The 22,045-nt window shown below is 45.7% G+C and overlaps 1 protein-coding gene across 1 annotated transcript in view; it reads right to left on the reverse strand.

Annotated features, from left to right (window-relative positions):
* LOC119397704 (intermembrane lipid transfer protein VPS13A) overlaps positions 1 to 22,045 on the reverse strand; it is a 1,038,245-nt gene that overhangs the window by 746,972 nt on the left and 269,228 nt on the right. The window contains exon 30 of the mRNA XM_037665124.2: positions 9,385 to 9,596. Coding sequence (XP_037521052.1) covers positions 9,385 to 9,596 — 212 coding nt within the window. The remainder of the gene's footprint in view (positions 1 to 9,384; positions 9,597 to 22,045) is intronic.

The following is a 22,045-nucleotide window of genomic DNA, read 5'->3' on the forward strand; positions in this document are numbered from 1 at the left end:
CACGGTGGAGCCTACGTTTGCAGGAGTACGACGTCACTATCGTGTACAAGTAGGGTCACGCCCACGAAGATGCAGACACATTGTCACGCGCGCCAGTTGAACCTGCCACTGAAAACCTCGAAGACGACTGCCCTTTCCTTGGAGCCGTAAGCATGACAGACTTAGCTACACGGCAGCGAGCAGGTGCTGGATTGCGACCTATAATGGAACATCTAGAGGGCCGTATCTCTGCCCCCGAACCTAGCTCGCGGATTGTCATCCTTTTGTTTGCGACAGGGCGTGTTGTACAAGAAGAACGCTGCTGCCAGCAAAAAAACTTATCTATTGGTCGTCCTAGCAGGGCTTCGTGACGAAATTCTATTTTCATGCCACGACGAACCTTCATCTGGCCACCTGGGCATCACCCGAACCCTCGCTAGGGTACACAAGTCATACTACTGGCCGAAACTTGCCGCTTGCGTTAAACAATATGTTCAAGCCTGCCGCGAATGCCAGCGCCCAAAGTCCCCGTCTGTTAAGCCTGCAGGATTAGTACTTAACCCAATCGAGCCACCCAGAACACCCTTCAATCAAGTCGGCATAGACCTCCTGGGCCCATTTCCCTTGTCATCTTCGGGAAACAAGAGGATAATCGTCGATACAGATGATTTAACCCGCTACGCTGAAACGAAGGCTCTTCCCAAAGGCACAGCTTCTGAAGTCGCTCAGTTTTTCACAGAGAGCGTTGTACTACGCCAAGGCGCTCCATTCTGCGTCATCACAGACCGAGGAACAGCATTTATGGCAAGGCTCCTTGAGCACGTTTTTCAGCTAAGTTTCACCACGCATCGCAAGACAACAGCTTATCACCCACAGACAAACAGATTGACCGAAAGGCTGAACAAAAAGATGACTGATATGCTGTCTATGTACATAGACGTACAGCACAAGATGTGGGATGAGGTGTTGCCTTACGTAACGTTCGCGTACAATACCGCTACACAAGAGACCACACGCTTCACGCCGTTTCGTCTTCTATACAGTCGTGATGTCCAGACGATGTTGGATGCAATGTTCCCATGCGACATTGACAACATCGACAATGTTGACGAAGATGCTGAGTCTTTTGTCCAACGAGCCGAGGAAGCATGCCAACTGGCTTGCATGAACATCAAGAAACAACAGGGCGTCGACACAGGGCGCTACAACCTCCGCCACACACAAGTCGATTACCAACCGGGTGACCAGGTGTTAGTATGGACCCCCGTGCGCCGCAAAGGCCTTTCTGAAAAGCTGCTCAGTCGGTACTTCGGCCCTTACAAAGTGCTATGACGAGTGAGTGACGTCAACTAAGAAGCCCTTCCGGACGGAAGCCAACCACGACGACGCTGACAGCCATGACCCGAGGTTCTGCACGTAGTGTGGTTAAAACCATACCACACATTCTGACATTCATGCTTTTCGGGACATTAGGTTTTCGTTTATGTTTACCGTAAACATTTCGTTTAGCATCACGGCGATGTTCCTTCGGGAGGAGGGACAATGCCACACGCTTAATATGCCAGCGAGAAATAGGCAGACGAAGACGTAGTAACTCTCGTGCCAGTGCCTTTGTTTTTGGCTGGCAACAACTGTGAAACTCGTCACTACCACGAGTTGCTGAGTGTGTGCTGATTCGATTTTTGTGTCCAAAAGGATCATCAGCTGCATTACAGAGGCCGTGACACCCAATTGCTGATCACAATCTGTGTTATGTAGGTTAATCCTTGTGTGTTCACAAACGAGCAGGCAAAATTTTAGCACACTTGAGTTGGCCGAGCACTTCATTTGAAATTGAATATTTTTATAAACATGCTAGTGGCCCGAGAGTCAGACAACACTGGCAGACTCGTGAGCCGTCACTTGACAAGCTATTTGCTGTGTGAGCATCTCCATTTCGTTGAATGATTTTGTTCCGTGGTCAGCTGCGCGTGCAATCGAGCTGTTTCAACTTTCTTCAGCTTGACATTAAAGTTGAACAATTTGCAGCGGTGAAAACTTTGGTAGAAGAGGACGACTCCACTCCATGCTGCCCATCATGTCACACACACTATGGCACAACGGTGGACGAGGTTTATAGGCAGTGCATTTCATGAAATATTTTGCACTGAAATTTTTTTTTACAGTCCATTTTTCATATGTGTATAAGTAAAAGAGACCATCTACTACTGCTTTTCACAGAAAACTGCCAAATGTTGGGTGACCGGGTCATGGCCTACTTGCTGTAAAGTACCCCAGAAGCACCCAGTATGAACATTTCTGAAACTTCGCAATTCTCAAAATTATGTGTTAAGCGCCCAGCCCTACAAAGTACTAGCACCAGTCGCAATATTCACCCCACTGCGGCCGTTACGGAAATCTGCTAGCCGCACGATGCACTCTCACACCATCGCCAGGAAGACTCAAGTCGTCGAGTGGCCCCGTGTGTCGGGAAAGAATCTGAGCTGCACCTTTCGGCATTTCAAGACAGACGGAAAAAGAATACGTGAGCGGGACTCCTTGTATGATGCGCTACAGCCCCTCAACTAAGCCCAGGAGAAGATGAAGTGGAAGCTCATGAATGGCGGGCCAGACTGCAATCAAGAGTTGGATGACGCCATTCGCCGATGTCACCGTTTGCAGAGTTCAACAAGTCGTTCGCTGGGTTCATTAATGAGTAGGCGTTAGTGCATCCAATCACTTACAATTTCAATATAAACATGCTTTCTTCAATTCCGTAGCCACCCTAGCGCTGCCTTGAAGCTTTTCATGGGCTGCCATCATGGTTTTTACTGCTCTAACCGGAGAAGTTTCCATACCTATATTAAGGCAATTTTCAGCGAAAGTGTGGTGGGCGCCTATGGGGTGCTCTATGGTTATCTCGAGTTGTCTAGTTCGCAAGCATACAGCAAGGAGAGAAAGAAACATTATAGTACAATGACGTCAACACTTGAAAAACGACAACAGAAATGTGCATTACACTAAGAGCGGAGTGGTGGCCTAGTGATGAAATCGCTCAAAAAGCAAAACAAGATCTGAGATTTGATCGGCAATTGACGATACACGTTCTGACTGATTTATTTCCTTTTATTAGATTCTCCACTATTATCTTGAGTGTAACATAAAACCTCGGACATTGCCAGTTGTGTACAAGGCGTGTAACGAAAATGCTTACCGACCAACACAAAGAGGAAAGAGTGTTACGTGGAAGACCATTTTTGGATAGCTATGAACAAAACAGACAGCTCATCCTCCCATGTTGCTACAGGCCATGAGATGTTGATACACTGCTCTAATGCAGAATCACAGAGAACCAGTCAATGCCCAGTGGTTCCACTCATTTTCACTGAAACGTAAAAAAGCATTTCAAGGCCCGTGTCAACTAATTCAATTCCCAGGCAGTGAACTTACGCATTCTTATGCATTAAGGAAGCTTGTCCAGCGTTACGAGAAGGTCTGAGAAGACAATTATAAAAAAAATTAGGTTTTGTGCAAAACTACAAGTGCCATAAATTTAAAGATACTTTCGCTAATGAAAATATTTTTTTACAGATTATTAATGGCCGTTACATTATGAATAACCCTCATACGTCCTCACAAAAGCACAACTTTATTGTCATACAACCATCATGCAAGTTTACTTTTATGAATGCCAACGCATTCATGTACTGCCATTGTACAACATGACTTGACCCTTCTCTTTCCTTCCACCTTATTTTTGATTTATGCCTTTAAAAAAACAGACTGGAATAAGGCAATAAAACCACACCACTTTCTCAGAGCAGATGAGTGTGGTGAGCAGCCAAATCCCTTCCATCCCTTCTATTAATGACTTGGCCCTAGTTCTGCTGAAGAAATGCGTGATTTTGTACAACACTGCACGGGGAATTTGACGATTACAAAAGTCCGCCTGCATGTCCAAGCTGGTATATTTCCTGGCACATTTTCTTCTAAAGTAAGGCAAGCGTATTGCTGCACTTATCCCAATTATTAGAAGGCACACACTTTCTTGCAGAGTAACTTATGTAAGGAGGGCATTCACCAGGGTATGAGGAGCCCAGTCTACAGGCACTTCTGCATCAGATGGAATTTCCCGATTGCCTCGTGCAACAGTTTCTTGATCAGCCACATGTCCACCCTTGGCACCCTCGGGGCAATTCGGGTGAACCGAACAGCCACTGAATGTAGTGCCATCAGTGACCCTAGAGGAATCAGGAAGTGAAATGTGCCGTGCTCATCACGTCTCCCCATTCCAGTCACCCTAACTTGGGTCTGCCTCCAGTTAAATCAGCTTCTCCAGAGGTAGACAGAAAAATACTGTTATTGCTTATACTTCAAATTACCTTGTTCTGAACCAATAACTGACATTACCTAATGTACTTCATCTTCGGTAGGACACGCTGATAGCCACACAATTTAGCCACAAGATATTTCCATCTAAGCAAAGATAATAATAATAATAATAATGTCTGGGATTTAACATCCCAAAACCACAATATGATTATGAGGGACGCTGTAGTGGAGGGATCTGGAAATTTCAACCATCTGGTGTTCTTTGACGTGCACTGACATTGCACAGTACATGGGCCTCTAGCGTTTCGCTGCCATCAAAATGCAACCACCGTGGCCGAGATCGAACCCGCAACCTTTGGGTCAGCAGCCAAGCACCATAACCGCTACACCACCACAGTGGACTCTAAGTAAGCATGATCAGCAGGGACGTGCGAATAGGAAGTAGTAGCTTTGAAATCCAATACCAAGTTTAATTAAGGGGGGATGCAGGGCTAAAAACACGATTTTCCCAAAAAATATGCATTTTTCAGATTTCACTTGTTTTGGATGGATGGCTAATTAAAGAACAGGCTCACCAAGTTTGGTTGTCATCTGTACAGCAGAAAAGAATAAAAAAATTCTTTTTACGAGAGGGTGGCACGAATTTGCTGGGGTCTCTGAAACGCCCCTTTCAAGACGCGGCTGCAAAGCGGGCAAGAAGCCGAATGCGAAGTGAATGCCTCTGTTAGATTGTTTGTTTTTAGCACTTTTTTGTCACAGAAGACCTTCTGTGGAGAGTACATCAGAGGACAAAGAAATAAATTAAAAAGGTACATTTTGAGCCGCGCGCCCTCAGCAGAGTCGCTGGAAAACTAAAACTGAAGCTCAAATTGGCAGAAACCTATCATGTGACCATCCGCCACTGCTTCCGAGCCAATTCTGGGCTACTCCCACTGTGTTTCTGTGCCACTCGGTTTATATGTTCGTTTTTCTCGGACTTCATTGCGATCAGCGCGTGGTCCATTTTGTGGACAACACATGTTGTTAGCCACATTCACAGCTTGAAAGCTGGAAAAAACTGATGACTGCATGAAACAGAACAGTGTCATGTTGATGAGGAAGGCCGTATTTATGCAGGAGGTCACTTTGACCTTTTTTTTACCATAGAAATAAATACTGTAGTAGCATGTTGTGAGAACTTTAAACTAATTTTTCTCAATTTGCATTTTTGGAGGGAACGAGCCTCTTAGGAAAACCATCATTTCCAAACTGCTTCACCAAAAAATTGATTGGTCGTTGTGTGTTCCTTTGCTTTGTGTATGTGCTCTTTCGCAGCTAAAATATGTCACTAAGCAAGTACCAACTAGGCCAACAAACAGTCTTGTTAAAACATGCGTCACCAAAAGTTGCTTACAAGGTTGTCTCTAGACTGAAATTTGTCAGGAACAAGATAAGGTACCTTAATGATCCCTAAGTAGTTTCTAACACAAAAAAAAGTTCACTAGTCTCACATGCAGTGACAAGGAAAAAAATAATCTCTTTTAGAGCGATGACATTTTTACAGAAACGTCATAAAAATACGTGACTGGCATTATCCTGCACTACAAACCTTTTAGAGAACTTAAAATGATAAATAACTTGTACATTTTCATTGTTTTTCAAATGATAATTTTCCTAAGTTAGCATACATAATTAATCATTATAACGGCTGTAGTTTTTTTTTTTGTGTTCATGCTAGGGTGCTGAAAACTGGAATATGTCCTAATATCAAGACGATGAGCCATCCCTGAAATTTCCATCAAAATTAGTGCAACGGTTCAAAGGTTGACATTTTGCCCCGCATCCCCCCCTTAGGAAAAGGAGAGGTGAGACGGCTGAAACTGAATTAAGAGCGCTTCTAGCAGCAGGAAAATTTCCAATCTGGAGCAGAAGAACCTTGATTTGGAGCAGTCAGCGGCATTTAATATGTCGTGCAAGGAGCTTGAAAAATTTTTTAACAACATGGGGGTACACAAACATATTTCAATTGGCTTGGAATACACCTAACACTGAAATAGCCTTTGGAGAAAGTTTTTTTAACAGAATATCGCCAAGTATGAACTACATTATCTTTTTACAGTGAAAGCTGCTTTGAGATCACGACAAGGGCCGTTTTTGGCACCGTAGTTGTCGCCGGTGTCCATAACCACTATCGCGTGAAATAAGGGAAAAAAAAAAACTAAAAAAGAAAAAATATCCGCTCTGGAACGAGGTTTGAACCTGGGCCCTCTGTGTGGGAACCCAGTATTCTCCCTCAGAGCTTGAAACTATTCTCCCTCGGTGCTTGAAACTGCTTTGCAAAAAGACCCTATACAGGCTTCATGCCGGGAGGGAACCACATTAACATATGTAATTACAGAATTTATTGTAATTACAATAAATTTGATTTCGTTTTTACTCGGTTGCGGGGCTTGCCCAATTCCTGTGGTGCACACCCGCCCAACGTTTTTGTCCAGGACGGACAGACTTGGCCTAAACAGCTTCACAGTCATAGGTGCTGGATGTCACAAAAATTAAGCACTACTGGATGGAGCATTTATGAAAATACTCTGTGTGAGGGACAGCAATGGCTGTGGATAGAGACGACACGTTACAGCAAAAGCTCTTACGAAATCACAACAACAGGCGATTTTGGTGGCGTAGTTATCCAGTCTGTAACCAGTATCGTGCACAATGAGAAACGAAAAATCCGGTATCTGGTGAGATTTGAACCCAGGCCCTCTGCGTGGCAATCAAGTATTCTACCACAGAGCCACGCCGGTGCTTAAAACTCTCTCGCTAACAGACCATATGAAGGCGGCAGAGAATCGCATTAGCAGATGTAATATAGCGTGGTAGAAGATAACACCAGGCGTCACACAATGCGAATTGCCTGATGGGCAGGTGGCTGCACACTCATTACCAAGGGCTCAGCCGTAATTCTTGGTCATCAGCCACAGCATCAAAAAGTGCACACGATGAATAATGGAATAGTGGGTACTTGGCAAAACTATGGCGATATATGGCGTAGTGGGCACCTTGCAACTGCACTTGCTGTAGTCACCGCAAGCGACATTACCAAGGGCTGCAACTGTGTTCTGCGCAGGCCTGGCATTTCTCTTTTTGGGTTGCGACTGACTATACCAGATCACGGCACAGACGCTCATTGGGGAACGCCAATGCGCGTCCGCTCTGTCAGCTGTTGTGGGTTCCCTACAATACTTGCAGGATGCTCCTTGGCATTGCAACTATTAGATTTTTGTTCAGGAGAGCCACAATTTTTAACAGCGAAGCTCATCGTGAAATGTCTGTCGTGACCCAATACTATCGTCATCATGAACCGGCACACGCTCTCTGTGTTCTTTTATTCATCTTCTGGTTTGCTCCCAGAACATGTGCCTCCATTTGTCCAGTGCAAGGAGGTGAGAGGCAAATGAGGAGGGTAAGGCATAGCATGTAAAGAATAAGAGAAAGAAATGCAGAATAGAGCGAGACAAAGAAGATGGAAATAGAGCGAGACAAAGAAAGGAATGAGAAAGAAAAAGAGAGAAATAAAGAGAAAACTAAAGAGAAATATAGAGAAATAGGTTGCCTAGCGAGCAGCGACAGGCCCATGCTTTGCTGTGCCTAGCTTTGTGCGACTTACTGCAAACTTCCCGCTTTTTTTTTTTTCAGCACTTTTAACCCTTTGAGACGCAACGTACACAATTGTGTACGGCACTTGTTTTTGCTATTTGTATTGACTAGGGGCTAAGAAAGAGCAAAGTACGTTGAGTTTTGGATGAATTACACCTCCGGCATAATACATTGGTCTTCCTTTTAACTTCATTTTGCAGTGTACTGTTGCATATGATCACTTTGCTGATGGCACTACCATGTTTGATGTGCCGCTTCTCGCGAGCCAGGTCAAAAGTATAGCCTTTCTTTGCTCAGAATGCACATAACCGAAAGTGAATTTGCACTATATTTCTACACTGAGATTTCATTTTATGCAAAAAGAGAGCACAAATGACTTCAGAATGAACAGATACTTAGTTACAATATTTTTATGATTAATTACTATAACAAGCATAAATTAACTTATTATGACATTATTTCTGTTGCAACAAAGTATCGAGAGCCTTGAAGTAACATTGTATCAAATTGACGCATTTACAGACAGTTCTTCATAGGTGGCATCTGAAAGGGTTCAGAAAGAAAGGAAAGGCCTTGCAATGGACACTTTAGGCAACACTTGCTGTGGCACTGTATATATTTCTTTGAGGCTGCGCACATCAGGATATACAAGTGTGTATTTGGTGGTTAATGCGCATGGAGTGATGCAACGTTCCTCTCAGGAAAGTTTCACCACTATTTGAGAAATCCAAGTATAAAATATTTGATTCAAGAATACTAGATCTATTTATAAAGATAATATTCGGTTCACATTCGAAAATTCAAGTATTCACACCCCTCTAATGATCAGTCAAAAAGCGTTTGAACATTTTTGTAATTAGAGAGAAGCAGACAAAATGATGCCACACCAATAAGTTTGTTTCGTTGAAGAATACCCAAAATGAACAAAATTTCAGCTCATTTCAGTAAGCCTTGCCATGGTTCCTACGCTTTAATATGGCCTTGTATTTAAAATTTACGTCATGCGAATAAATGGTCGCAATTACTACTTTAACTTTATTGTGCTTTTACCTGTAAAACTCCAGAAAATTATTACTTTAATGTATGCTTCCATGTGAAGCACTCATCATGACTGTCTCAGTAAAAGTACATTGGCAGACAGAATCTTTCACTATACATTATTTGACAAGCGTATCTGATCATCAGTTGTCAGTCAGCGTTCGTGTGTCCGTGTCATCTCTCTTGTGGGTGTGTGTTCGTGCTGTTACTCCCTTAATCTACAATGAACCAGCTCGCCCAAAAATAAGTATTAATGATTATCTGATCATCAGCTTTATTGTCCTTTTCTTACTGCTTTCTACTAAATAACTAGGCTTCATGATGTTGCGTGAATACTCAAATTGCACTTGGTATGCAATGAAGCACACGTATCACTTTTCTATGCTATACATATTATCCTCCAGGCGAGTAGAAGTGACTTACCTGGTCATGTGCAGTGAGCTGAGGCGCACCAGGATGTTGTCCACGTAGTCGGGTTTAGGACCCACTGATATTTCCTTGAAGAAGTTCTCAATGCTCAAGTCTCCCAGGCTGAGCACCAATAAATTGGGAGAGTCCGACTTCTGGGGCACCAGTACGGTCGGAGCATGGATGTCAATGCACAGCTCCAGCATGACATGTGACAGCTCGGCTACCTGCGGAAGGCCTCTCCATTACATCGAAACCCTTTCGTGCCAAGAATTTATTTTTACACGGAGAATAATGCGACAGTATTAAAAAAAAAGGAAAGCAATTGCAATGACACAAGAAAATCATTTTTATTGAATTTAAAATCCCGCGACCAAATCTTCATGCCGGACCGGCCAAGTCCCATTTATAGTGCCTGTACACCATGCCTAAAGCTAAATGAAATGCCGGTTCAACATAGTGCGGCATTATGGGTCAAGCGAAGCTATCATGCCTATTCTGCCACTGTGGCTTGTCATAGAAACCTCGGGCATTGTGTCGCACGCTACAAAAACAAAAACGCTGCAATCTAAAATCACATGAAAGCAAGGCAAAAATTTGAATTAGGGCACATCCACCTATAGCGGCAATGTTTCTTGTTTTGCAACATCGCATACCAACCAATTATCGCATCACTAACTTACTATGCAATTGCTCAACAGAACTCCTTTAAGTTGGCCTCATCGCAGAACGTCCACATAATCTGATAGAGCTGGCAGCAGTGGGGCTAGTAACTCTGAGCAGCTCCAAAAAATAATGTCGGACGGCTTAAAACTTCTTTCAGCACCCCCTCTTGCGAAAAACTTTAATCTGTGGAAAATGCACCTGTTTGTTCCGATTGCTTTTGCTGGGAAATTTTCTAATTTTTCACAAATAATAATATTATCTGAAATATAACATCCCAATTTTTTTTTTCTTTTTTTCACAAAGTCAGGAACAGTTTCTTTCAAGTTCAAGATAAAGGAGAGTGGACTCTGCAATGCTCCCACACAGGTAGCAGTGTGTTTTTCTTGCCGATCGAGATTGCTTGCAAGATACCAGCCTTGTTGCCAACATCCCTTTCCTGAACGATTGCAATGGCTTGCAAGCAGCTTGTCATGTCTACCACTACTATCTCTGCAGCAGCTCATGCTTGTTACTTGACACGAAGCGATAAATAGAACAGCAAATCGTGCACTGACACACAGCATGCATAGTGCAAAATATGGAACTATGCTGCATAGACAACAGAGAGGGGCACCATCAGATGCACACACCAGCCGCATGCTCTCCCTCGCCCAAGGCAGGGAGGCTCACCCTTTCACCACAGCTGCTGCCAGAAAACGTGCTGCTCCGCTTCGGCAGTGCTCAATAAAAAAATAAAATGGTTTCACAGGAACCACATGAAAATCAACCATATAACGCCAGCAGAATCTATTGCCTTGGTCTGCAGTAAGAGTGAAGCTTCGCTGTATTGAGGTTAAAAACATGCGGCTTGCTATCCCCATCGAAAACAAGAAACACAACAGCAGCACAGAGACAAATGCTGTAACCAGAGCTGCACTGCGAACAAGGCAGTATATATGTGCACATGTATCCTTTAAAAATGTGAGGGAGAAAAGAACAGTCAGTACGCCTGACAACGTATCTTCATTAACAAGCAGACAACTTTTGCGAACATGCATAACCAATTCCAACTTGCCCAGGCATCAATTCTTCTGCAGACAACTGGAAAAAAGAAAAGAAAAAAAGAAAACGCCAGGCCTCCACGGGAAGCACAGCACAGTCACAGCAAGAGCTGGAAGAGTGGCATTTCTAGAGCCCGTTGTAACATCTCTTGGGGCTACTAATACAAGTGCACTTGCAAGGTACCAACTACGCCATAAATCATAATTTTTCTCAAGTAGGGGAGCACCCACAATGACAATATTCGTCAGTCTGCGTAGAAGCCAGGTACCCACTATCTGTGAGCCATTATGTGCACTTTGTTGACGCGGCAGCTGATGACGATGAAAAATTATGGTTGATCCCTTTGTAATGGATTGGGAGCTTTAAACGACCCACTATAGTTACGTGATTCGCATTGTGTGATGCCCAGTCATTATTTCACTCTTCCACCACAGTATATAACATATGTTAATCTGAGAAAGAGAGAGGGAAAGAACTTTACTGAGACCCTGAGGAAATGGATCATGGGGGCCTTACAGGCTTCCTTGGCAACCAATAGAAGTGCACTCGTGAGGTACCCACTACGCAATAAATCACTATAAATTTTGTAAAGTAGGGAAGCAGCCAATGTGCTATTTTTCATCATTCTGCGGAGAACATTAGTACCCGCTAAACACCTGTAAGGCATTATGTGCACTTTGTTGATGCTGTGCCTGATGACAATGAAGAATTATGGCAGAGCACTTTGTAATGGGTTGGAAGCATTCAACAACCCACTCGTTGTGCAATTCACATTGTGTGATGCCTGGTGGTTATTTTACTCTTCTACGATGTTATATAACATATGTTAATGTGGTTCCTTCCCGATATGAAGCCTGTATAGGGCCTTTTGCAAAGGAGTTCCAAGCATCGGCATGGCTCTGTGGTAGAACACTGAGCTGCCATGCAGAGGGCCCAGGTTCGAACCCTGTTCCATCCCGGATATTTTTTCTTATTTCGTTTTGTTTTTTCTTATTTCATGCGTTAGCGGTTACGGACACCAGCAGCGGCGGACAACTAGGTGCCAAAAACAGTGGCTGTAAAAAACAAAGCCATAATCAACGCGAAAGATATGTCAGTTCCTAGATGAGAAGCACTACCGAAGGCACACTCATGTACATATCACCTTTTCTGTCGATATTTCGTGTGCTTGCTGGTCACGATAGCACCATAGTACTTTGCAGTACTTAGTCCTTCTTTGTGCTGTTGTCCTTGTGTATGCGCTGTTTCTAATTTTCTATCGACATCTGCCAACTGGCCCAAATAGGCACTCTACAGCTTTCCGTGAACATGAAGTTAAAAAACTGAAAGACTGCATAATATCAAGAATTTTGTTATACAGTTGAAACTTGATTTAACAAAGTGATGAGCGTGCTCAAATTATTTCGTTAGATCGGGAAGTTCCCAAAACCAGTAACGAAATTTTTCGCTCCTTCGAAATCTAAAATTGCGATGTAGTGACACCCAAAAGCTACCACAACGATGTATATGCCACTAATCCACGCTTGCAGTGTGCAAAGCCCATGAGCCTCCCATGCCTGGGCGATGCAGGCCATGCACAGTGATGCTACCTACTGAGGACTTCTTATTTGGAGCAATTTTTGGGTCAGCAAAATTTCCATCTTGGAGCATTTTGAAGCAGGTAATTTTGCGTCTGGGTGCACTTTGAAGATTTCACATCTTGGAGTACACTGGAGAAGAAAGTTGCATTTACATTCAAGCACCTGAATAATTATTACGGGGCTTCTATGTGGAGCTAGAAGTACTTTGATTCCTTGTAAATCTCATGGAGAAAATCATCTCAAGAGCACTGCGTCTTTCACTCGATGACGCAAAAATAAGGAAGGGCGTCATGCAGTTAAGTGTTCTGGACATAGGTTGGCAAACTCACTCATGAGTCAACTCACTCAGACTTTGATAGAGCTGTGAGTCTACGTCTGAGTGAGTCCAAGTGAGTTATATTTTGGTGAGCCTGTGCCTGAGTGAGTCCACTTGAGGAAACTTTTGGCGAGTCTGAGTCCAAGCGAGTCCGGTTGATAAAAATATTCATGAGTCTGAGTGAGTCCGCATGAGGAAAATTTTGGTGAGCTCGAGTCTAGGCGAGTCCGGTTGATAAAAATATTCATGAGTCAGAGTCCGAGTGTAGTCCACTTGAGGAAAATTTTGGTGACTTTGAGTCCGAGCGAGTCTATTCGAGGGAAGTTTTGGTAAGCCTGAGTACGAGTGAGTCTGGTTAAAGAAAAGCTTTGCGAGTCTGAGTCCGAGTGAGTCCTAAGTGAAAAACATATTTATTGAGTGAGTCTGTGTGAGCTCCATTTGTTTTGCCGACCTATGGTTCTGGAATAACCTCTTCAGCGATTATTTTCGACACCAGCAAATAAACAGAGCACTAGATCAATCAAATTATACTTTATGAAATAACCCTCTAAATACGTCTATGTGGTTATCAGCAGGAATGGTAGATGTTGTGTCGTACGACCACTCGTGGCACGCGGAAACACCAGTGCAGAAAAGGTCCCTGTACATGCCACTGGGTGGAGCTGGGTCTCCCCCATGCCTCTTTGCTATCACCAATCCGGCGTGGCCATGCCAGTCATGTGACCCGTGCCTCGCGGACCAATAACCTTTCTTCTCGCTCCTTAAAACCGCCTGCAATAAACGCGGGAGAGCAGTCTCCCGTCAGTCTCGCCGAAGCTTGATCTCTACGTCGTCACTCCGCGCGCCCTCCCGTCGTTCGGCCTCTCCGTCGGCCCGCCGCGGGTTACGCCGTGCTCTTGCCCTACACAACACATGGCGACGAGGTAGTTGAACCGCTACGCTACTACGACAGGCGACGCCAGGAAGAGCACGACGTACGTGACACTACGCTACTGGTCACATTTTTCTGCTGCGCGTCGGTGCTTTGGCTTCCTGCACGCTACAAGGGCGTCGGCCTGCAATTCCTTTGTTCCTGCTCCGGCAACCGAACGACGCCTACCTGCTCGAGCCTACGCCTACCTCCTGCACACATGGCGGCCCTTTTTGCGAACCTCCCTCCATTCCTCGACGTGCCCGGCAGGCCTCCCATTCCATGGCATTTATGGAGAAAAATTTTCCAGGTACACCTGAAGGCGGCCGGCGGAAGCGGTTGGGAGGACGAAATACGCGCGTCAGCACTTATCAGCGTGCTCGGTATCAAGGGCCAGCGCAAATACTTCGCGGCGCAGGAGCAGCTCGAAGCACAAGGCGGCCCAAATGCTACGCACACGGCCAGTACACCGACGGCGGCGGACTCGGGCACGGTGTCGACAGTTGCGGCGACGACGGAGTACGACACGTTGCTACAATTCCTGGACGGGCTTTTCGCCGAGTCAACGAACGTGCTAGCCGAGCGGCACCTTTTCACGAGCCGCAAACAACTGCCCGGCGAAACGTTTCTTGACTTCGTCACCGCGCTCAAAGAAAAGGCCCTGTCATGTAAGTTCGGAGCTACGTACAACGACAGAGTGCGGGACCAAGTAATTCATGGGGTCGCCAACGCACATGCACGGGCCAAACTTCTGTCCTACGGGGAAGCGCTTACGCTGCAAAAAGCCGAAGAAGTTGGACGCGACTTGGAGGCGCTCAACAAAGCCAACGCGGCGTTGAGTATTGTTGCCTTGTTGAGTGTTGAATGTTGCCTTCATACCATGCAAAGTGGTTTCGTAGCACAGTTAGAACGGCTAATAGGTGCTGGATACCCTTCCTACGTAATAGCCTCAGTCTGTGAAAAGCTCTTGCGTACGGTCAGAAATAATGAAAAACGCACATGTACTTCGTCAGGGAACAGGGAAGAAGAAAAAAAGAAGCGCGCGGCAGTAATCCCCTACATTTGTAAAATGGCCCATGGGTAAAAGATGTGGGCAACCGGTTTGGCGTGCGCGTTGTTTTCTCTGCACCCAACAAACTGGGCAGTATATGTTCAATGGTGCACAGGAGGGCACAGAATGCATCTAAAGGTAGAAGATGCCTCCAGAAGCATGTAAACAAGTTTAAGTGCAACACCGGAGTAGTATATAAGATACCCCTTTCTTGTGGACGTATGTACATTGGCCAAACCGGCCGATGTGTGAACGTGCGTCTCAGAGAACACAAAAGCTTGTTGAAGAATACACCTTACTCCCATTTAGCGTCACATTGCTTTTCGTGCAAGTGCCAACCTCTGCTTGAGAATACAATTGTTTTGTTCCGGCATCCCCATCAAACTACACGCGAAATATCTGAAGCATATCACATTTCCAGGAATACTGATCAATGTATAAGTCATCCATCCCTGTCACTGCATGACTGTGAATTTAGCTACCTAGATAACCCTTAGACATGTGCCTTGATTACACGCTTCGCATGCTGTTCATGCCGTCGTCATAATCTTTTTTGACATGCGCAATTTGTGTGTAAATGTGTCCTTCCCATGTGGAAAATAAATCAGTTGTTAGTGAGAGCTCGTCTTATGTGGTTCCTCACTTCGTCCTTTGTGTTTTTTTCTGCGCTCCCAGTTCGCTGAACGAAGAAAATGAATTACCAACTGGCCCACCTTTTGATCCTCCACAAAATGACACTCGATCCCATCTCCCTGCCCGACCCCCACTTCAGATCAAGAAGGTGCCCCCCCCCCCCTACCCCGAAAAAAATATCTGGCTATGCCGCTGCTGGGAAGGGGGGAGGGCGGATGCCATGGCAGCTACGCCAGTACGTGTAACATGCCCCCCCCCCCCCCCGAAATTTCGGTGAAAGAGGTGTTTTTACCAAAAATAAATAATGAAAATAGGTGATTTTCTTAAATAGCCAAGGTTTTCAGCAAATGCCCCCCCCCCCCCCCCCCAAAAAAAAATCCTGGCTACGGGCCTGCACTTCACAGTGGGCCTTCCGACACCAGGGCTGTGAGCGATGGGCCCATCACTGACAGCTGCGCATATTAAAACCTAGTTACGTGGCTGCTCCGACCAGGAAGTGTGCTTTTATTAATGAGATGACATTTAAAAAAGCGAAAAATTCGAATTGGCACCTTAGCACTCATATCAGGGGCTTAGCCAGAATTTTTTTCAGGGGGGGTTCAACCATACTTTATGTATGTTCGTGCGTGCGTTTGTATGCATGCGTGTATATATACGCAAGCAAAATTGAAAATTTTTTGGAGGGAGGGGTTTGAACACCCCCAACCCCACCTCGCTACTCTCCTGACTCACACGAGTTAGAAAGGGCAGAGCCTTTGAAGGGGTACTTAGCGCAGGAGCGATTACAAACCCGGATGTGCTGGTGGAAGGAATTACGAAAAAGCTCTTCTGAATGAACATCCATGGATGAAGTACATTTGAGGAAAAGTGTCAATGCGTTCCCACCATTCATGTGCTCTTCCATGGACGCGAAGCACGGACAATTCGATATTTTTCCATATATCTAATGCTAGCGTTCCGAGATTTCATTCCATGATGTACGGAAACAGAAGTGACAGCCATTTTAGCAGCAGGCATGTAGTTATTACTGAATGTTACTTTAATTGCGTCCCGTGCGACGCTTGAAACGAGCTATCAGCACCGTTTCTGGAACAGACGACGTCCGCTGATGAATCGCCGCCACATTTTCTCGCTACCGATTGGCCTCATATGACGTCATGAGTCTCTAAGAAGAGCGCGTTTTGCCGTCGAGCCGACTTGTACAACAGAAGCTGCGTCAGCACCGTACATGACATCGTGGCTTGCTCGCGACGCATGCGCGAGCGATGTTTATTCACCTGAATAATTCTTGGTCCGTGGTTGTGACTTTGGCGGCCTCAAGATCAAGCTGCACATCTTTTGAGGCGCCGGCGGTGCAACTGCCTGTGATAGACGCACCCAAACCCCAGACTCTGGCGCAGTTTGGCGCAATTTCCGTTGATATTATCAGGATGGCGCAGTAAATCCAATTTGGCGCACTTTGGCGCAGTTGGTGTAGGAGTGGAATCACTGTTCACTTGATCTTTAATTATATGAAACCACTTCAAAATATCAGTTATGTAAATATCTGTACAGATGGGCTAGATGATATCAAGCACAAGACACATTTACCAGTGCGAGGGGGACAAAGACGAGAAGGAGGAACATGAAGTATGATGAGATTCTGAATATTGTGATAATTGGCTTCCTGTGTGCATGCAGTCAGCAGGCATATATACATGGTTGCATGGTGACTGTAATTAAGCTGGTTTCTTCTTCTCATCCTTGTCCCCTTTGTGCTAGTAATCATGTGTTATTATGCAGTAAGTGGATCTGACGGTGAAGCAGATGCAGCATCGATAGTAGCAATATCCAAATAATTCCTCCACTTCCTTGGCACAACAGTATCCACTGAAAGAGGAAAACTGAAGACGATGCTTTACAGAAAGCCAACAGACATCAGTCTAGTCATCACCCACGACAAGGAATATTTGTCGGACAGGCGAGGCATATCACAAGGATCTGTAGCAACGATGGCGAACACGTTCACCGCTTGATCACTCTAAAGGCACCTTCGGTTGAAAGCAGTTACTCGCACGAGGCACTAAATAGAGCGTGCAATGAAGCGTGTAAATTATATAGGAAACCAGCAAGAAGAGACCCTACAGCACAGCCGCTAGAATTACTCAAATGTGCTCTCAAACATAAATAATATCCTCCGTAAGTATAAGGCAAGCAAGAAGCTTCTTAGGCTCACTCATCGCTGTAATAAAAATTTTCAGACATGTTAGCACATGCAAAAGTGGACCAGCTATCATTCCGCTCTTTTTGCAACACTCCTTTTGCCAGAAGGCATTACGAGGTGGCAGCTGACCAATTAAACCCTCGCATGCTTCTTAAGGTGCCAAGTCTGCTGGGATGAAGCCCTCGCTATGAAAAAACGAGCAGCATTCATAGCCAAGGCGGTGAGTGTTCCACACTTAATGCCTTGAGTACATGTGGCGACAGGAAAGCCGCCACCTAGTGCCAAGAGCAGTGAAAGTAGCCAAAAGTAGTGATACTTGTGTGAGAAAAAATTTGGCAGATCCCACGTACCATGGGAGTCGATGTTATGCAAAGCATGAAGCGGGAAGGGGACTGTGGAGAACACGCACGTTTCACTAACTCGTGTCCATGTGTGGAAGGGGTACCTGACAGTTCTTGAACAAGGTCAGCATCACTGTGATCAGTGAGCACTATCAACTGGACAGGACTTGTTACCAGATCCGTTTGCAATCGCGACGACGAGGGGTCTATATGTAGTGAAGTCTGAGGTATAGTACAGCTGTTGAAAATTGTGGATGCCTCTTACGAAGAAATGATCTATGATGCCTCTTGTCCTGGTCGTGGGAATGAGATCATGTAATGCTCTCGGCCACATCAAAAACGTATTTCATGTAGCATAAGAACCAGGCGTTGTTGGGTGTTGATAAATAAATGTTGAAGTAATCGGAAATGATGAGAGGCATGGTCCTCTCTGGTGAGGTATAGGCCATCGAGGAGGCTCCTAGCCCTGGAAAGTACAACGTAGACCAACTTAAGTGGATGGTACTCATCGTATTCGTTGAACACCTGGGCATATGAGGCCCCTGGTGGGTTATGTATAGTTATTGTGTTTGCTTCCGCGAGAGAAGCTGTGTCCTCTTACACGAGATACAGCATAGACCGCTTATAACGTAAGTCGCCGGAGTCACAAATATCCGCACTATAACCAAAACAACATTTTTGAAAGGTTGCACGTGTGCAAAACATGACCAACGGGTGGGCGCGCGATTCCGACTATCGAGGCATGCGACTGGGACGTAAGTTTGCGTCTGCTTACATTTGGAAATGTTGAACGGTTAGCGTCCGCGGACCTGCGGCGCCGACATAACGAACGCGGAAAAAATGCGCCGTCACGGGAAGTCGCCGCGGTAGCACACTGCATGTGCGCCATGTCGAAAACGGTGGCGACGACAAACCACCACTCGAGTGTTTCACACACACGCCCGCGTTTTCGTTAAAGATGTAAGTCACCCCTTCTAAATGCAACAACTGCAAAATGTTTCATTGACTCGGCACCAAACCGCAACTTCTGTAGTCCGCGGCCGCCGACATGGCAGCTAGCACTCGTTAGGCCTAGCGTCCGCGTTGCAACTTGGCATGCCGCCGCGAGAAGCTTGCCCTAGGCAACACGGAGATCGGGCGCAGAAGAGATCGCACTCGCGAGCTAAACCGAGGGCATCACACGTGAAATGCAGTTTCGGTTCGCGGTCGGGAAAACAGTCGCGGCAACTATCCTGAAAAAGTCTCTCAAGCTTGTAAGTCCGCCTGTTGGTGGCAAAGGCGAAAGCTCAATCACGTCTCAAAGCGTTGTTACTTGCGGGGGAATCGAGGTTGCACGCGCGATATCTGCGCTCTACGACAAAGCAACTATTTTCCCGACGGAGACAAATAGCGGTAACGCGCTCTTGATGCGGAAGCGGGCGCCCGTACGTAGCGGAGCGCGCATGTCATGCGGCCGGGGCAAAGCGTGCATGTCAAGGGGGCAAAGGCTTCTTCTTCTTCTTGTGATTATTGAGGAAAGGAAAAGGTACCTAATTTCTGTCTGCCTTGAGGCGATAGGGCGCAGTGCCTTGTAGGGGTGGGGGGATGGGGGAAAAAGAGTAGGAGTAGGAGAAAGACGCTTCTCCGTCGGCCACGCAACCGCTCCCCCTCCTCACACCACGCACCCGCGCCGGGCTGCTGTCCCCCACCGCCATCCCCTTTTTTATCTCCTCCCGCTCCTTCTTCGTAACGCCGTCGCCGCTCTCTCCCCCGCCGGCGAATCTCCGCTGAGAAGCACGCTCGCTCCCTCGCATCTCTGAGAACATTCCGGCAGCCGCATTATAACCGGTCTTTCATCTCGGGGGACTGCACAATAAGCGGTATGCGTATACATGGAGTTCTATGGGAGGGTAAACGGGAGTCAGAAAAAACCGCATTATAGCCGGTACTGCACTGTAAGCGGTTACGTTATAAGTGGTCTGAGCTGTATTTTGTCTGGCATATATCGTGGTTGTAGTGGTTCGCAGTCCCACGGGCATCCATATATTGAGGGGTGTGCTGAAGTGATGTGCTTCATCCCAGTTTGGACTACAGTGCCTACCACGTACATTGGAAATTCAAGCCACAGTTGCACGAGGTTGCCATGATCGTCACGCTCAATGTACCGCAAGGTGCCCATGTTTCCATTAATGGGGCCGTCACGTCGATGTTTTCCGTGATCATGTAGGACTTGCCAACGCTCAGGCAAATTTAGCCCAGCTGGCCACCCATGTCGCTTGCATCTATCTTGGCTACCTTGTCCAGGGCATCCCTGTGCATCTACTTGTTCTTGTAGCCAGTTGTGTTATCGCATGCAGGATGACATAAAACGTCGTCCGCAGCGCCGACACAACGTGCATTATAGCGGTCGACGTCCGCATTGTTGCAGTATAGCCGTAGGACTTCAGGGCACTTAGCAGCAGCTTCTTTGTGCGTCACAAAGCAGCTCTCAATCAGCATGACGTCATCCTCGGTCGGCATGATGCCACCGCCCAGACTTGTAAGAAATGAAGAGAACTTTTATTTATTTATCTACTCATGTTACCCTACAGGCCCCAGTGGAGCATTGAGTAGGGGGGGGGGGTTACAGAAAAATCACAATACATAAAGCATAAAAAGAAATTATAACGAAGAAGAAAACAAAGAAAATTGTACAATGCAAGGGAGAAGAACAAGCACTATAAGCAAATGCAGCAAAATACAAAATGGAAAAAAAAAATGAAGCATATTTATACAAAATCAAGGGAACATATAAACTTGTAGTTGCTCATGAAATTTGGCCGGATCTCTCAAAGAAACTATTTCATCCGGAAGGCTATTCCAAAGTGCGATGGCGCGTGGCAATGCAGAGTTATTGAATGACTGTGTGTTGCCGAAGATGCGTCTGAAACTGAGGTGATTATGAAGTCGACTAGATGTACGAGAAGGAATGTCAAGCGAGAGACGACTGGTCCCCGAGTTGTAGTATACTTATGGAGGAGGCATAGACGGGTGACAGAGCGGAGGGAATCCAAGTTAGTAAGGGCAATATCGCGTTTGATTTGGGTGATGCTGGAGTGGCGATTATACATTGAAGTGATGAAGCGGGCTGCACGATTTTGGATGGATTCCTGTTTATCTATTAGGTATTGCTGATGCGGAGACCAGATCGACGAAGCGTATTCCACTCTGCGTCATTCTGGCGGACTACGTGTACGAGTAGAAGGTAGTCAACCATCTGCCAGGGGTGTTCTGTCTTCAGCTCTCCACTTTCCTTGCGTTTCAATGTGTATGTGCGCCGCTAATGTGTTCACTGAGACTGTGAATCACCTGTGGCACATACCCGCATAACATGTACTGTGGTAAACGGGTATGTGCCACACGTGACTGAGGGAAAGGGTTTCATGACGTTTGCAACAGACATTTTGCATTATTAATGTCAAGACCAGTGTATCGCGTTCGTCATACACTGATCCCCTGCTATGCCAACTTTGGTATATTACAGGTTATGGAAACGACGACGAGAGCACCCAGACGTAGGCGGGCGGGCGGGCGGATGGACGGACGGACCGACAGACAGAAAGACAGATGGACAGACAGGCAAATAGATAGAAACAGCCAAAGTGCCCGAGGGTCGCTAAGAAATGCTTCGCATTTAAAACCATGGCGTTTTCATTGAAGTGGCTAAATGCAACAGGCTTTGGCGAAAATGTAAATGAGCACGGTATGAATAAAGTGAGAACTGCTAGGATTTCTCTCTGTAGGTAAAATAAATGATGTTCAATTTACCATGAAATTTACATAAGTACATTAGAGATAAATATATATCCTGCATAAAATTTTTTCATCTAAACTGTCAGTGTGCAAGAAATAAATATGCATCTTTAGATTCCTTGTTTTCAGAGCTTCATTTCCGGTTTGAGATCATTATGTTAACT

The sequence above is a fragment of the Rhipicephalus sanguineus genome, chromosome 6 (assembly GCF_013339695.2).
Source record: "Rhipicephalus sanguineus isolate Rsan-2018 chromosome 6, BIME_Rsan_1.4, whole genome shotgun sequence".
In the NCBI taxonomy this organism is placed as follows: Eukaryota; Metazoa; Arthropoda; class Arachnida; order Ixodida; family Ixodidae; genus Rhipicephalus; species Rhipicephalus sanguineus.